Source organism: Tachyglossus aculeatus, chromosome 1 (genome assembly GCF_015852505.1).
Source record: "Tachyglossus aculeatus isolate mTacAcu1 chromosome 1, mTacAcu1.pri, whole genome shotgun sequence".
NCBI classification, from domain to species: domain Eukaryota; kingdom Metazoa; phylum Chordata; class Mammalia; order Monotremata; family Tachyglossidae; genus Tachyglossus; species Tachyglossus aculeatus.
The window spans coordinates 90,186,477-90,204,625 of record NC_052066.1 but is presented as its reverse complement, the minus strand read 5'-3'; the positions used below and the strand labels follow the sequence as shown (position 1 = coordinate 90,204,625).

The following is an 18,149-nucleotide window of genomic DNA, read 5'->3' as shown; positions in this document are numbered from 1 at the left end:
ATCATCTCGGCACTTCGGCATTCACAACCTCTTTTGTATTTCGTATAAATACCTTTCTCCGCCAGATAGCCACACAAATTCCCTGGGAACTTGCCGCCTGCCCATCATGGCTCTTAGGGTCCCCAATCTCAGTGGACCCCATGCCCTGTGTAGCATCCGCAGAGCACCCCCAGCCCCTCTCTCCAGGAGACGGTCTAGGGAATCCTTCAAGAACCTGCCACCTTCCTACCAGGACATCCAGGGACTCAACATTTCTCCTTCATCCGACCATCCCGCTGTCTTCCCGGTATCCTGCACCTTCTCTCCTCTGAGTTGCTGAGGAGCCTCCATCCCTGCTGCCGTCCCCCACCCTGGCTAGAAAGAGAAAAGTAGCCGCAGCCTGGCACAGCTCCACAAAACCTGGGGAAGACCATGGTAACTGCTGCTGTAGTGGTCACTGCGGCACGGTTAGGACTGTGGACTCTGAGCCACTGGGGAGCCTGAAATTCTGCTCCCCTAGCCGCGGTAACCCTACTGAGCTGTGGTTTTGTCTTTATATTTTCTTAGCATTTTGTTTCCTGATGATGATGATAATGGCATTTGTTAAGCGTTTACTATGTGCAAAGCACTGTTCTAACACCTTGTGTCTGCCGCTAATCCCCTCCCACCGTTTTTTATTTGACTAATCTCTCATTTCCCCATCCTTTCTCCCTCCCTTCTGTGTTACCTACGTCCATCCTCCCTAAGGACTTTGATACTCACCCTACCTCCACTGCAATTATGTAAATATATTATACTCTCTTGATTCCCTTACTTGGGATTCATTTTATCTGTGTCTCCTCGGATAAAATATAAACTCTTTGTGAGTGGGGATCATTACGTGGTCTAGTGAGAAGAACATGGGCCTGGGAGACAGAAGGTCATGAGTTCTAATTCCAGCTCTGCCACCTGTCTGCTGTGCAACCTTGGGCATGTCACCTCACTTCTCTGGGCCTCAGTTACCTCATTTGTAAAATAGGGATTAAGACTGAGAATCCCATGTGGGACAGAGACTGTGTCCATCCTTACCCCAGCACTTAGAATAGGGCTTGGGACATAATTGGTACTTAGCAAATACCACATTTATTATTATTATTACCAACTCTCTTGTATTGTTCTCTCTTAAACTCTTAGTTTACTATGTGGCACACAATAAGCGCTCAATAAATTCCATTGATTTATAATAATAATAATAATAATAATTCTGGTATTTGTTAACTGCTCACTATGAGAAGCAGCGTGCCTTAGTGGAAAGAGCACGGGCTCGGGAGTCAGAGGTTATGGGTTCTAATCCCAGCTCCGCTGCTTGTCAGCTGTGTAACCTTGGGCAAGTCACTTAACTTCTCTGGGCCTCAGTTACCTCATCTGTAAAATGGGGATGAAGACTGTGAGCTCCACGTGGGACAATCTGATTACCTTGTACCTACCCCAGCACTTAGAACAGTGCTTAGAACGTAGTAAGTGCTTAACAAATACCAACATTATTATTATTATTATTATTATTATGTATCTAGCAATGTACTGAACAGTGGGGTAGATGCAAGATAATCAGATCTCATAGTCTGAGGAAGAACAGGTATTGAATTCCCATTTTGCAGTTGAGGGAATTAAGGCACATAGAAGTTAAGTGATTTACCTAAGGTCACACAACAGGTAAGTGGCAGAGTTGGGATTAGAACCCAAGTCCTTTGACTCCCAGGCCCAAGCTCTTTCCATTAGGCCACACTGCTTCTCGTTTTTCAATTTATATCAATTTACATAATCAACAGTCATATTTATTGAGTACTTACTGTGTGCAGAGCACGGTACTAAGCATTTGGGAGAGTACAATACAACAGAATTAGCAGTCAAGTTCCCCACCGATAACAGACGAGCTTACAGTCTAGTCTGTTCTCAGCCACTTCCTCCAATTTTTAAATTATTATGTTTGTTTTCCTCATGTATATGTCATCCCTTTGGGGTAGAGATCATAACTGTTACATCAGTTGAATTCTCCCAACTCCTTTTAGTACAGTGCTCTGCATAAAGTGCTTAGTACATCCTATTCATTGATCGACTGCCCTCTATCCAGTGTTCCAGTCATGACTCAAGGTGAATGATATTTGACTGTCAAAGACTCCTTGTTGCATTCATAGAATAGATGAAAAATACTTCCATGGGATATCCTTTCTCTGTTATTCTCTCCCATCTTTTCTGGTAGTCTGATAAAAACTATCACCCCTTCCCTCCTCCTATCCTTAATTTCCATCCTCAACCGCTTACTCTCTACTGGTTCTTTCCCTTCTGCCTTCAAACATGCCCACGTCTCCCCATCCTAAAAAAAAAAACCCTCTCTTAACCCCACTGTCCCTTCTAATTATCACCCTATCTCCCTCATACCCTTCCTTTCCAAACTCCTAGAACAAGTCATCAACACTCACTGCCTCAAATTCCTCAACTCCAACTCTCTCCTGGACCCCCTCCAATCTGACTTCCATCCCCTACACTCTACCGAAACTGCCCTCTCAAAGGTCACCAATGACCTCCTTCCTTCAAGGCTGTCCATCACCTCACCCCCTCCTACCTCACCTCCCTTCTCTCTTTCTACAGCCCAGCCCACACCCTCCATTCCTCTGCCACTAACCTTCTCACTGTACCTCGTTGTCACCTGTCCTGCCGTCAACCCCTGGCCCACATCCTCCCCCTGGCCTGGAATGCCCACCCTCTGCACATCCACCAAGCTAGCTCTCTTCCTCCCATCAAAGCCCTACTGAGAGCTCACCTCCTCCAGGAGGCCTTCCCAGACTGAGCCCCCTTTTTCCTCTCCTCCTCCTCATCCCCCCCACCCTACCTCCTTCCCCTCCCCACAGCACCTGTATATATGTTTGTACAGATTTATTACTCTATTCATTTTACTTGTACGTATTAACTGTTCTATTTATTTTGTTAATAATGTGCATCTAGCTTTATTTTTCTTTATTCTGATGACCTGACACCTGTCCACATGTTTTGTTTTGTTGTCTGTCTCCCCCTTCTAGACAGTGAGCCCTTTGTTGGGTAGGGACCATCTATATACGTTGCCAACTTGTACTTCCCAAGCACTTAGTACAGTGCTCTGCACATAGTAAGCACTCGATAAATTCAATTGAATAAATGAATGAATGAATGCCATGTACAATGGCTCCTCTTTTATCCCAATCCTCCTCAACCTCTCAGCTGCCTTGAACATTGTGGACCACCCCCTTCTCCTCAACCTGCTATCCAACCTTGGCTTCACAGACTCCATCTTCTCCTGGTTCTCCTCTTACTTCTCTGGCATTCCTTCTAAGTCTCCTTCACGGGCTCCTCCGCCCCATCCTATCCCCTTACTGTAGGGGTTCCTCAAGGGTCAGTTCTTGGTCCCCTTCTGTTCTCTAGCTATACTCACTCCCTTGGGGAACTCATTCGCTCCCACGGCTTCAACTATCATCTCTACACTGATGACACCCAAATCTACATCTTCACCCCTGTTCTCTCTCCCTCCTTCCAGGCTCGTATCTCCTCCTGCTTTCAGGATATCTTCATCTGGATGTCTGTCCACCATCTAAAACTCAATATGTCCAAGACTGAGCTCTTTATCTTCCCTCCCAAACCCTGTCTTCTCTCAACTTTCCCGTCACTGTGAATGGCACTACCATCCTTCCTGTCTCACAATCCCACAACCTTGGAGTCATCCTTGACTCCACTCTCTCATTAACCCCACACATTAAATCCGTCACCAAAACCAGCCGGTCTCACCTCCACAATATCGCCAAGATTCACCCTTTCCTCTCCATCCAAACCGCTACCTTGCTGGTTCAATCTCTCATCCTATCCCGACTGGAATACTGCATCAGCCTCCTTTCTGGTCTCCCATCCTCCTGTCTCTCCCTGCTTCAGTCTATACTTCACTCTGCTGCCTGGATTATCTTTCTACAGAAACACTCTGGGCATGTCACTCCCCTCCTCAAAAATCTCCAGTGGTTGCCTATCAACCTTCGAATCAAGCAAAAACTCCTTACTATTGGCTGCAAAACTCTCCATCACCTTGCCCCCTCCTACCTCACCTCCCTTCTCTCCTTCTCCAGCCCAGCCCGTATCCTCCGCTCCTCTGCCGCTAACCTCCTAACTGTGCCTCATTCTTGCCTGTCCCACCGTTGACCCCTGGCCCGCATCCTTCCCCTGGCCTGGAATGCCCTCCCTCCACACATCCACCAAACTAGCTCTCTTCCTCCCTTCAAAGCCTTAATGGGAGCTTACCTCCTCCAGGAGGCCTTCCCAGACAGTGTCCCGAGGTGACCCTGGGGTACTGGCCATCTCAAGGTCAAAAGCTATCTCGTGACTCACCTCCTCCCGGAGCCCTTCCCAGACTGAGCCCCCCCTTTTTCCTCTCCTCCTCCCCTCCCCATCGCCCCCCTCTCTCCCTCTGCCCTACTCCATTCCCCTCCCCACAGCACTTGTGTATATTTGTACATACTTATTACTTTATTTATATTATTAATGATGTGTATATAGCTATAATTCTATTTATTCTGATGGTATTGACACCTGTCTGCTTGTTTTGTTTTGGTGTCTGTCTCCCCCTTCTAGACTGTGAGCCCACTGCTGGGCAGGGACTGTCTCTATATGTTGCCAATTTGTATTTCCCAAGTGCTCAGTACAGTGCTCTGCACACAGTAAGCGCTCAATAAATATGACAATGAATGAATGAATGAATGTCAGTCCTCATCGAAACTGGAAGAATTTGTGCCTGAAAAGCCCAAAACCCTCAAAACCCAAGATCCCATTATTTGTCAATCTAAAGTCATGTCTACTGACATGTTTGCAAATGGCAATATATATATTCTCACAGTGAGACTTAATAATCATCGTACTGGTTAAGCACTTACTATATGCTAAGTACTGTACTAAGTGCTGCATTAGATGCAAGATAATCAGGGCCCTTGTGGAACTCACAATCTAAATAGGAGGGAGAACGTGAATCAAATTCCCACTGTGCAGATGAGGGAACTGAGACACAGAGAAGTTACATGACTTGCCCAGGGTCACATAGTAAACATGTGCAGAGCTGGGATTAGAAGCCAGGTCCTCTAACTCCTAGGCCCATGCTCTTTCCATTAGATCACACATCTCTTTGAGACAGCAAAGATTTTTGTTTGTTGTTTTTCCCTGACTGAGCCCTGCTTCTTCTCTCTTTTAATTAAATCCACTTTTCAGAACTCTGAGAACATTTTCCTTTTAAGTAACTGGACACCTTACCATTGTCATCCACCACTCGGGTCTGATCTTTACAGCAATCCACAGGCAAACCAATGATTTCCACCTCAACAAATGGATCGATGATCTATGTAAAGAACCAAGAAATGCCATTTTAGAAAACAAAAAAATATTTTTCAGTGACTGCTTACTGACTTCGTAAAAGGGGCAAAACTACTTTAACTCACCTGAAAGTAAATCCTTGTGGCAAAGCATAGTTTACAGTGACTTGCCTCAAACATCAACTCAGACCCAGAGCTACAGTGGCAGTTTTGTTTCAAGACTGAAGGTGGGTTCTCAGAAATCATTGCTAATATAATTAAGATTATACTCAGTCACTAGCATATCACCCTTCTTTTGGGTCCCTATGATGGTCAATCAGATGTCTTTACACAGGGAGCCAGGGAGGAAACAGAAGAAATGGGAATTCTTGAGGAAAGAAACTTAAAATTCCTGAGAAAGGAAACCATCTATTTGTTAGAGGGCTATGGAGAGTTACTCCCCGTACCAGTATGTCGGGGAGAGGAGTCTGGGTTTAGTTATTAATGAATGGTATTTGTTAAGTGCTTACTATGTGCCATGCATTGTGCCTAGAACTGGGGTAGATACAATATAATTGGATCAGATGCATTTCCTTTTCCACATGGACTCACAATGTACAAGGGAGGGAGAAAGACACTTAAATCTCATTTTAGAAATGAGAAACAGAAGCACAAAGAAGTTAAGTGACCTGCCCAAATTAAGTGACTAGCCCAAGGTCACACATCAGACAAATGCCAGAGCTGGTATTAGAACCCGGGTCCCCTGATTCCCATGTTCATCCTCTTTCCACTAGGCCATGCTGCTTTTTCAAGAAGAATATTTAAAATCAGCTTGATAGAAGCAGCGTAGCTCAGTGGAAAGAGGCTGGGTTTAGGAGTCAGAGGTCGTGGGTTCTAATCCCAGCCCGGCCACTTGTCAGCTGGGAAACTCTGGCCAAGTTACACAGTCAACTGTGCTTCAGTTATCTCATCTGTAAAATGGGGATTAAGACTGTGAGCCCCATGTGGGACAACGTAATTACCTTGTATCCACCCCAGCACTTAGAACAGTGCTTGGCACATAGTAAGTGCTTAACAAACACCAGCATTATTATTAAAGAAATATAATAAAAGCAGGAAGGGCTTTATTTAATCTGATTACTCCTCCCAAGGAGTCACATAATGAATAGAGCACAGGCCTTGAAGTCAGAAGGATGTAGGTTCCAGTCCCAGCTCTGCCACTTGTCTGCAGTGGCAGACTCTACCCTCTCTACTCAGCTCGACTGTTTCGCTCCCCTTTCCCTTCGCCGCTCTTGTACCACTAACCCATAGCCCTGGATCACTGCCACTGTCCGCCTCCTTCACTCTTATGCTCAAGCTGCTGAACGCTGCTGGCGAAAGTCTAAACACCATGTCAACCTCGTTCACTTCAAGTTTATCCTTTCCTGCCTTAACTCTGCCCTCTCCTCTGCCCGACAAAACTACTTCTCCTCCCTTATTGACACCCATGCCCATCATCCCCGTCAGCTCTTCCGTACATTTAACTCCCTTCTCAGGCCCCCGTTCCTCCCCCTCCTCCTTCTCTCACCCACAACGATCTGGCCTCTTACTTCATTAATAAAATTAAATCTATCAGGTCTGAGCTCCCCAAAGTCACTACCCCCGCTTCACCAACACCCTGGCTCTCAACCCTCTCCGCTACTCTCCCATACTTCCCAGCAGTAACCTCTGATGAGATCTCCTCCCTCCTCTCAAGTGCTACTCCGGCCACCTGTACTTCTGACCCCATTCCCTCTCATCTTATGAAATCTCTCGCTCCGTCCCAAATCCACTCCTTAACTTCCATCTTCAACCGCTCACTGTCCACTGGTTCCTTCCCCTCTGCCTTCAAACTGCCCACGTCTCTCCCATCCTAAAAAAACCTTCTCTTGACCCCACCTCACCTTCTAGTTATTGCCCTATCTCCCTCCTACCATTAAATTCCTCAACGCCAACTCTCTCCTCAACCCCCTCCAATCCGGCTTCCGTCCCCTACATTCCATGGAAACTGCCCTCTCGAAGGTCACCGATAACCTCCTGCTTGCCAAATTGAATGGCTCCTACTCTATCCTAATCCTCCTCGACCTCTCAGCTGCCTTCGACACTGTGGACCACCCCCTTCTCCTCAACACGCTATCCAATCTTGGCTTCACAGAATCTGTCCTCTCCTGCTTCTCCTCATCTCTCCGGCTGTTCTTTCTCAGTCTCTTTTGTGGGCTCCTCCTCCCCCTCCCATCCCCATACTGTAGGAGTTCCTCAAGGGTCAGTTCTTGGTCCCCTTCTGTTCTCTATCTACACTCACTCCCTTGGTGACCTCATTCGCTCCCATGGCTTAAACTATCATCTCTACGCTAATGACACCCAAATCTACATCTCTGCCCCGGCTCTCTCTCCCTCCCTCCAGGCTCATATCTCCTCCTGCCTTCAGGACATCTCCATCTGGATGTCTGCCTGCCATCTAAAACCACTTAAAACTCAATATGTCCAAGACTGAACTCCTTATCTTCCCTCTCAAACCCTGCCCTCTCCCTGACTTTCCCTTCACTGTTGACAGCACTACCATCCTTCCCATCTCACAAGCCCGCAACCTTGCTGTCATCCTCGACTCTGCTCTCTCGTTCACCCCTCACATCCAATCCGTCACCAAAATCTGCTGGTCTCACCTCCGCAATATCGCCAAGATCCGCCCTTTCCTCTCCATCCAAACCACTACCCTGCTCGTTCAATCTCTCATCCTATCCTGAATGGATTACTGCATCAGCCTCCTCTCTTATCTCCCATCCTCCTGTCTCTCCTCACTTCAATCTGTACTTCACACTGCTGGCTGGATAGTCTTTGTGCAGAAACGCTCTAGGCATGTTACTCCCCTCCTCAAAAATCTCCAGGGGCTTCCAATCAACCTATGCATCAGGCAAAAACTCCTCACACTCGACTTCAAGGCTGTCAATCCCCTCACCCCCTCCTACCTCAACTCCCTTCTTTCCTTCTCCAGCCCAGCCTGCACCCTCCACTCCTCTGCCACTAACCTCCTCACTGGGCCTCGTTCTTGCCTATCCCACCATTGACCCCCCAGCCCACGTCCTCCCCCTGGCCTGGAATGCCCTCCCTCCGCACATCCGCCAAGCTAGCTCTCTTCCTCCCTTCAAGGCCCTACTGAGAGCTCACCTCCTCCAGGAAGCCTTTCCAGACTGAGCCCCCTTCTTCCTCTCCCCCTCCTCCCCCTCCCCATCCCCCTGCATTATCTCCTTCCCCTCCCCACAGCACCTGTGTGTGTGTATATATATATATATATATATTTATATGTTTGTACATATTTATTACTCTATTTACTTGTACATATTTATTCTATTTATTTTATTAATATGTTTTGTTTTGTTGTCTGTCTCCCCCTTCTAGACTGTGAGCCCACTGTTGGGTAGGGACCATCTCTATATGTTGCCAACTTGTACTTCCCAAGTGCTTAGTACAGTGCTCTGCACACGGTAAGCGCTCAATACAATTGAATGAATGAATGAATGCAGTGTAAGCCTGGGCAAGTCACTTCACTTCCTTGGGCCTCAGTTGCCTCATCTGTAAAATGGGGATTAAGACTGTGAGCCCTATGTGGGACATGGACTGTGTCTTAACTGATTAGCTTATAACTAAAACCAGCTCTCAGAATAGTACCTGGCACATCATCATCATCATCATCAATCGTATTTATTGAGCGCTTACTATGTGCAGAGCACTGTACTAAGCGCTTGGGAAATACAAATTGGCAACACATAGTAAGCGCTTAACAAATACCATTAAAAAAGGGGGGACTGTGGGAAGAGTGCCCTATCTGTGAATTCACCCCCTCCCTCCACCTGAGCAACCCACAGCGCAGGTCCTCCACCAAGACTATTGGGGTCCCCAGCTCCAGGTTGCTCCAGGTGTATGGAGGGGGCGAAGGGGTGGAGTGTGGGAAGAGTGCCCTATCCATGAATTCACCCACCCCCCTCCGCCTGAGCAACCCACAGCAAGGACAAGGAACTGCTACACTTCAAGGTTGCGGAACGGGAACTGTCCCAATCAGATAGACATCCTGGGAAGTCGGGGAGGGCTAACCGGTACGAGGGGGCTTCGTATATAAGAGGCATTGCTGCTATTTTTAGTTATAGGCATTTAGACTGAGCCCCACAGAGCCTGCCCCACTGATTAGGACTTGGCCCCCCTCCTTGGCTTGTTTGCTGCGCTACGGCTATAATAATGATGGTATTTGTTAAGCGCTTACTATGTGCAAAGCACTGTTCTAAGCGATGTGAGTACACCCTATAAAGATGCAGAACTGATCACTCTGACTTGGTGTCCGGTCTTTGGATCATCATCGCCCAATTTAAAGAACCCGGAGCCTTCCCCTAGTCAGCAACCCCAGCTGACTTGGGGGGCATCTCCCCATAGGGACAATCTCATTAGTAAGGGAAGCTGTTCATGAGGAGCCCCCAATTGGAGATGTTGATTAGCCTGATGGGCTAGAGAAAAGCCAATCAGAGAGGAAACAGAGCTAAGAAGGGGCAGGGAAGAGCCTATGGAAAGAGAAGTAGCCAGTGTGTTTTAAGAGTAGAGAAAAGACATGTAGTTTCCAGGAGGTGTTGGTTACCGTTTGAGAGACTGGACTCCCCTCAGAGGCCTTGGACATGGAGGGAAGTCCTGGGCCAACCTCTGCAGGGATAGATAGTCTCAAAGAAGGATCCAAAAGGCAGCCTTGAAAAACTAGAGTTCATCAAGGAAGTGGTGAGCTAAAGTGAATGATCCAGAATGACTTTTAGGCTGACCTGCACCAGGACTTCTTGGAAGGGATATAAGTAGGAGCTTGGGTCAGGAGGGGTATATTTAATCCTTTAGGGACTATAGCCATTTAGGACTAGCCTGTTACAATCATCTTGCATTTCATTTTGTTATTTGGATCAAGTCCCGGAGGCAGTAAAAATACAGACAGGGGAGCAGGAGAGGGGCCTGAATGCCTGCTACCTTCCATGGTCTGATCTCCAGGTATCCACTTGATCGAAGTAGCAATATGGAAGCTATAGTAGGGAAGTAGCATGGCCTACTGGAAAGAACCACTGGCCTCGGAGTCAGAGATCCTGGGTTCTAATCCTAGTTCCGCCATTTGCCTGCTGTATGACAATAATGGTACTTGTTAAGTGTTTGTTATGTGACAAGCAATTCTTCTAAGCACTGGGGTAAATCCAAGTTAATCAGGTTGGACACAGCCCCTGTCCCACATGAGGCTCGCACTCTTATCCCCATTTTACAGATGAGGTAACTAAGGCACAGAAGTGAAATGCCCAAGGTCACACAGCAGATATGTGGCAGTGCCAGGACTAAAACCCAGGTCCTTCTGACTTCAAGGCCCATGCTGTATCCACTAAGCTGGTCACTTCACTTCTCTCTGCCTCAGTTTCCTCATCTGTAGAATGGGGATTCAATACCTGGTCTCCCTCCTACTTAGACTGTGGGCCCCAGGTGGGACAGGGACCTCATTAACTTGTATCTATCCCATTCCTTAGAACAGTGCTTGACACACAGTAAGTGCTGAACAGATACCACAAAACAATGGGAGTTTTATGCTGCTTCTTCTAGTGCCGGAGGAGAGGGTCTTTTGGCCTTTTCTGGCAGTCCGAACTTTTCAGAGTGCCTTTGGTAAGTCAATGCTGGGTTGGTATCACCAGGCTGAACTCAGCATCAGGGTGGCATCATCATCATCATCATCAATCGTATTTATTGAGCGCTTACTATGTGCAGAGCACTGTACTAAGCACTTGGGAAGTACAAATTGGCAACGCATAGAGACAGTCCCTACCCAACAGTGGGCTCACAGTCTAAAAGGGGGAGACAGAGAACAAAACCAAATATACTAACAAAATAAAATAAATAGAATAGATATGTACAAGTAAAATAAATAAATAAAGAGTAATAAATATGTACAAACATATATACATATATACAGGTGCTGTGGGGAAGGGAAGGAGGTAAGATGGGGGGATGGAGAGGGGGACGAGGGGGAGAGGAAGGAAGGGGCTCAGTCTGGGAAGGCCTCCTGGAGGAGGTGAGCTCTCAGTAGGGCCTTGAAGGGAGGAAAAGAGCTAGCTTGGCGGATGGGCAGAGGGAGGGCATTCCAGGCCCGGGGGATGACGTGGGCCGGGGGTCGATGGCGGGACAGGCGAGAACGAGGTACGGTGAGGGACGGTGGCAGCAGGTAGGAGCCTGGAAACACTGAGATGTGGTGCTGCCAGCCCATGCCCTCCCCTTCTTCCTGACACACTCAAGGAGGGGTGCACACAAATGTGGGTGTCTGGGGCTGGCTGGTGGGAAAACAGCTCCCTAGAGATGTTTTCAGTTTTACTGTAGTTGAATAACTATACCCAAGCCAGTGGGAGGGGACGCTCCAATCCCTTGGAGTTTAATCACAATATAACAATTGTTATATTGCATTCTCCCACATGCTGCTCACGGGGAGAACAGGTATTGAATCCCTATTTTCCTAACGAAGGAACAGAGGCACAGAGAAGTGAAGTGACTTGCCCAAAGTCACACAGCAGACAAGTGGCAGAGCTGGGACTAGAACCCAGGTCTTCTGTCTGCCAGGCCCGGGCTCTTTCTACTAGGCTACACTGCTTCTCTTGATACTATAAAGGGCCCTGGCCACCTTTTGAAAGCTCCCAGATTATTTTCTTAAGTGGCATTCTAGGTTGCCTATAGCTATGTGAACGCACATATGCATATATGAAACAGGGAGGAGGGAAAACAGTGTGGGGGTAGCATTTGTGTGGAGAAACTGAGTTGCTAGGATTTGCATAATGATTGTGTTGTTGTTCTTACCCTTAGTACAGTGCTCTGCACACAGTGAGTGCTCAATAAATGCCATTGATAATAATGATGGTATTTGTTGAGCGCTATGTGCCAAGCACTGTTCTAAGCACTGGGGGAGATACAAGGTAACCAGGTTGTCCCACGTGGGGCTCACTGTCTTAATTCCCATTTTACAGATGAGGTAACTGAGGCAGAGAAGTTAAGTGACTTGCTGAGATTAGAACCCATGACCTCTGACTCCCAAGCCTGTTCTCTTGACACTGAGCCACGCTCCTTCTCTCAAGCTCACGCTGCTTCAATCAACTGATTGATTGATTGGCTCCAGGAAATTCCATTCTTTTACACATGACCAGTAGAGCCTGAGGGAACTTCCTATACTGCCTGTGCTGACTCCCTGGGAATGCTCAAGCATATGAAGAATCACCATTATATTTAAGAGCAACATAACTTTACACTCTCAACCTAGATGACATAAGGTGTAAGGAACATCCTACAAAGTTACATTCCCTCAAACTGGTGGCTAAATCATGATTAAAAATGATTTATTTTTTGGTTGATCCCAGCACTTCTGATCCAAAGGTCTCCAGAACCTTCAAATAATATTTCCATGTTTTAGGAATGTAAGTACAAAACCCCAGAACGTTACGAGTAGCTGAATGCACTTTACCTCTCCTCGGTCTCCGAGCATGGAATCTGGAGGTTTGGGGAGCTGCTGTCCACTGATCACTTTTAGTATGAGCTGCTTCTTCGGATTGGCAGGAAGTGGATCAGCAGAGAAAGGGTTGAACGTACCTGTGGATTCATAATATGCATAGGGAAATCAGAAAAAACAAACAACACAAGTTGGGAACACAACCCTATTCCCTCTCATTAATGATAGGCTCTTGCTCCCATTCTCCTCTCCCTCCCTCACTGTTTCTTTTCTTCTTATGGTATTTATTAAGAGCTTACTATGTGTCAAGCACCGGAGTAGTGATAGCAAAGTCACACAGTAGACAAGTGATAGATCCAGGTCCTTTTAACACCCAGGGCTACGCTGTACCCACTGGGCCAATGCTGCTACACTGTTTCCTGTCTTCCAGTTCTGTCTTTGAGCCAGTACAATCAGATTTTTAAACCCTTCTCTTCACAAAAATGCACCAGGGTTACCCAAGACCTCCTCATAACCAAGGTCAATGGGAGATATTCTTTCCTAATTGTCCTTGACTTCTTGGCAATCTTTAATACTGTGTAACACTTCTTCCCACTTGAAACACTATGAGGCCTCAGCTTTGCTGATCTGGCCCTAAACTGGTTCTCCTCTTATTAAGTTTCATTCATTGGCTCATCTTCTGCCTCTCTCTTCTTAAATGTAAGTGTCCTGCAAAGGTCACACTATACTCACTCTCTTGGGGAACTCACCCGTTCAATTGCTTCAGCTACCAACTCCATGTGGATGACCATCAAGCCAATCTCTCCAGCCCCAACCTCTCATTTAATCTACATCCCGCATTTCCTGTTGATTTTTGAGACAGAACATTCCCCAGGTCTCCCTATCCACTGCACCCAAACTGCAACCATCCCAGTTTAAGCTCTTTGTCATCTGGAAGCCACTCCTCGTTGGTCTCCCTGCCTCTAGCCTCTTCCCCATTCCACATTGCTGCAGGGATCACCTCTTTGACGTGTCACTCAGCCCACATCTCTCTACTCCTCGAAAACCTTCATTGGCCTCTGACCTGCTTCTGCGTCAATCAGAAAACTCACAAAGCGTTTCAAGTCTCTCCACCAATTCTCCCCAATGGGCACACCACCTCTCTTCACCTGCTACTACCCAGCTTGCTCTTTTCATAACTGCCAAGTTCACCATCAAATCGTGCCTCACTCTCAATTCTCCCACATCTATCCCCTTGCTCTTCCTAGTCCTCCAGCATGGAAACTCTTCAGAAGCAGAAGCAAACAGAAGCGGCGTGGCTCACTGGAAAGAGCACAGGCTTTGTTGTCAGAGTTCATGGGTTTAAATCCCGGCTCTGCCAATTGTCAGCTGTGTGACTTTGGGCAAGTCATTTAACTTCTCTGGGCCTCAGTTACCTCATCTGTAAAATGGGGATTAAGAATGTGAGCCCCCTGTGGGACAACCTGATCACCTAGTAACCTCCCCAGAGCTTAGAAGAGTGCTTTGCACATAGTAAATGCTTAATAAATGCCATGATTATTATTATTCCCATGCAAATCCAACGGAGCACAGTTCTTTATGTTTCAAAGCCCTCCTAAATCCCCACCTCCTCCAACAAGCCTGCCATGATTAATTCTCATCTCCCAACTCGTATCGGGCTGACAACCAACACTAGCACATCTATATGTACCTTTCTCTGCATTTCTGTATAAATGCATAATCAATTGTACAGTCAATAATTTATTCTGATGACTCAATTGAAAATATAATTATATCTGTCTTCCCCACTAAAGGGAAGCAGCGTGGCTTAGTGGAAAGAGCCCGGGCTTGGGAGTCAGAGGTCATGGGTTTGACTCCCGCCTCCGCCACTTGTCAGCTGTGTGACTTTGGGAAAGTCACTCAACGTCTCTGTGCCTCAGTTCCCTCATCTGTAAAATGAGGATTAAGACGGTGAGCCCTCCATGGGACAACCTAATCACCTTGTGACCTCCCCAGTGCTTAGAACAGTGCTTTGCATATAGTAAGCACTTAATAAATGCCATTATTATTATTATTGCCAGCTGTGTAACTTGGGGCAAGTTACTTCAGTTCTCTGTACCCTCATCTGTAAAATGGGGATTAAGACTGTGAGCCCCACGTGGGACAACCTGATTACCTTGTATCTACCTCAGTGCTTAGGACAGTGCTTTGCACATAACACTTAATAAATGCCATTATTACTATTACAGAAGCAGCATGGCTTAGTGGCAAGAGCCTGGGCTTCGGAGTCAGAGGACGTGGGTTCTAATCCTGGCTCTGCCACTTGTTCTGCTATGTGACCTTGGGCAAGCCACTTAACTTTTCTCTGCCTCAGTTACCTCATCTGGAAAAAGGAGATTAAGACTATGGGCCCCAAATGGGACAATCTGATTAACTTGTAACTACCCCCAGCACTTAGAACAGTGCTTGGCACATAGTAAGCACTTAACAAATACCATAATTATCATTATTATTATTACAGAAGCCACATGGTCTAGTGGAAAGAGCCCTGGCATCAGAGGATCTAGGATCTAATCCCGGCTCCACCACTTGCCTGCTGTGCGACTTTGGACAAGTCCCTTAGCTTCACTGTGTCAGATTTCTCATGTGGTAAAATGGGGATTCAATGCCTGTTCTCCCTCTTTCTTAGACTGTGTGAGCCCCACGTATGATAGACTGTGTCCAACTTGAATATCTTATATCTACCCCAGTGCTTAGCATAGATACTGGCACTAAAGTCCTTAACAAATTTCATCATTATTAATAACAATAATAATTAGCCAACTGTGGGAAGAGAACAAGTCTCTTAATGTTCTTTCCCAAGCAATATGCATTGTGTACTGCACCCAGTGTGTGTTCAGTTAATATCATTAACTCCCACTTCACACAGAAACAAAACCTGAACCTTTCAGTCCAAAGAAGCAGTAAGGTCACAGTCTGGACCAGAGAAGTTAACATTTTGGACCTATTTATTGTGGCAAAGAAGTGATCTGGTATCAGGCTTTTAGTCTCACTGCAACCTGGAGCATAAACACCTACCCATTGTAAATATTAAGATGATAACAGCAGGTTAGTTCTTTGACTAAAAAATTACACATACTGGTTTTGATTACTGATGATATCGAACTGCATGGAACAGAAATGGTGAAAATATGGAAATAGTTACATTTTCTATTCTGAGATATTTTAGGAATATGATCAATTTAACATGCAAATGGCAATCTTAAGGAGGATTGGGCTGTAGCGTTTGACATCATTTTCAAAGCACTCACAGAAGATATGCAATTATCATAGTAATGTCCACCTCTCCAATAGTCACTGGCATTGTACTTTTCCAAGTGCTTAGTACAGTGCTCTGCACACAAGATGTGCTCAAAAAATACCATCAATTGATTGATCTGGTTTGGAAAAAAAACTAAATTAAAAGGAATTGAAAACATCAGAGCCTACATGCAATGGGTGAAGATCCCACACTCTTCTCCAAGGCTGGCAGCCACTCCATCTTGCCTGTTTGTTTGTTTCTCATCCCTCTGAATCTGCCTGTCAAGTATTTCCTCCATCCTTGCCATCCTTTGCCCCAGTTCATTTCATTTTAAGCAGGCCAGGCAGAATCATCACCCAGAATCATCACCAATGGCAGCCACGAGACCCACGTTGGGCCTAAAAACGCACTCCAAATTCTCAACAGCATTTCACCGATGTCACATCTAGAAGAATGATTTTTTTTAAGGCAGCACATCTCCAACAAAGTCCCTCAAACATACTGAAACTCATTCCCTACAACCTGAGCCAAAGTGACTTTAGTAGGCTCTCGACATGGCCCACGGCAGCGACGGGGGTTCAAATTCCATTCCCAAACTGCCTCTAATTAGCTACAGAGCCCTGATCAACTTAATCCTGGAATGAGCGGCCTTGGACAGCTGCAAGTGTGGAACCACAACCAACCTTTGCACATCTGCTGGGGTTTGAGCACGTAGCCACAATTGCCGTTCATCTTGAACTTGGCTCGGTTCAATTGCATCATGCGCCCATCCGACTGGTAGTTCAACGCCACTGTGCAATTTGAGAAGCAGGAGATTAGAAGAGGTCCGAGCCCAGATTTACCGGAACAGAGGGCTCTCCCTCTGCCACGACGCAAGGACACTTACCTAATTGGCAACCGGCATTCCAGTAGGGTAGGGGATTGAAGTTGCTGGAATCGATCCTGTAGGCTGACGGGTAAATCCTCGTGAGCTGTTTTTGGTTGTAAATCATGAACTGTTCGGATTTCTGCTGCACCACCTGATGAGCTCTTGTTTCGCTGAACGATAACACGTTTCCGGTAGTGCCTGTTGGTTCCCAAATTTTTAGAAAGGGTGAGTCGGGTGCCGGGGTGCAGCTTTCCACAACTGATAAGGGCAAAGGAGTACAGCAACTGAAAGGTAATACAAACCGGTAGGCAAGCAGCCAGACAATCCTTGTCTTAGCTGAGATCCCTCTCCACATAAAACCAATCTGCTTCTTGTCCTAGATACCTCCCTGGAGAGCCAAAAGGAACATTCAAACGCACTCTCAATGCTCTTTATCAAGTTCTTCACCTTGACAAAGACCCATAGAGGTTCACACACAGATTCTCCAGGAAGTCTTTCCTGACATGCTTTCTTTTACGGTATTTGTTAAGCGCTTAGTATGTTCCAGGCAATATACTAAGTGCTGGGATAGATAATCAGGTTGGACCCAGTCCATGTCTACCATGGGGTTCATTCTTAATCCCCATTTTACAGCTGTGTGTTCTCTGAGGCCCAGAGAGGTGAAATGACTTGCCTGAGGTCACACAGCAGATAAGAGGCAGAGTCAGAATTAGAATCTAGGTCTTTCTGACTCCGGGCCCACTTCTTTCTTCACTAGGCTTGGCTGCTTCTCAATTGTAATTCCAAATGTAAAGTAAAGGATCATGTCTACTGGTTCTCAGAAACAGAATGACAGTCACAGCAACATCATCATCATCAATCGTATTTATTGAGCGCTTACTGTGTGCAGAGCACTGTACTAAGTGCTTGGGAAGTACAAATTGGCAACATATAGAGACAGTCCCTACCCAACAGTGGGCTCACAGTCTAAAAGGGGGAGACGAAACCAAACATACTAACAAAATAAAATAAATAGAATAGATATGTAAATAAATAGAATAGATATGTAAATAAATAGAATAGATATGTAACAGTGATTGAAATGCTCCCCCTGAGGTAAGGGTTAGGGAAATCTACCAGCTCACCATCCGGAGAAACTAAGTAAGGGCAATAATTCAGTGGCAGGAAAATGTTTCCGTTTGGGGA

At 46.3% G+C, this 18,149-nt stretch overlaps 1 protein-coding gene across 3 annotated transcripts in view; it reads right to left on the bottom strand.

The window, feature by feature from the left end:
• The window catches only part of PLCH1 (phospholipase C eta 1), a 232,013-nt gene that overhangs the window by 14,935 nt on the left and 198,929 nt on the right, over positions 1–18,149 (bottom strand). For all 3 annotated transcript variants that reach the window (XM_038747572.1, XM_038747574.1, XM_038747573.1), the window contains exons 15-18: positions 16,983–17,162; positions 16,780–16,887; positions 12,832–12,956; positions 5,275–5,359 (exon numbers count right to left, since the gene is read on the bottom strand). In XM_038747572.1, coding sequence (XP_038603500.1) covers positions 5,275–5,359; positions 12,832–12,956; positions 16,780–16,887; positions 16,983–17,162 — 498 coding nt within the window. The remainder of the gene's footprint in view (positions 1–5,274; positions 5,360–12,831; positions 12,957–16,779; positions 16,888–16,982; positions 17,163–18,149) is intronic.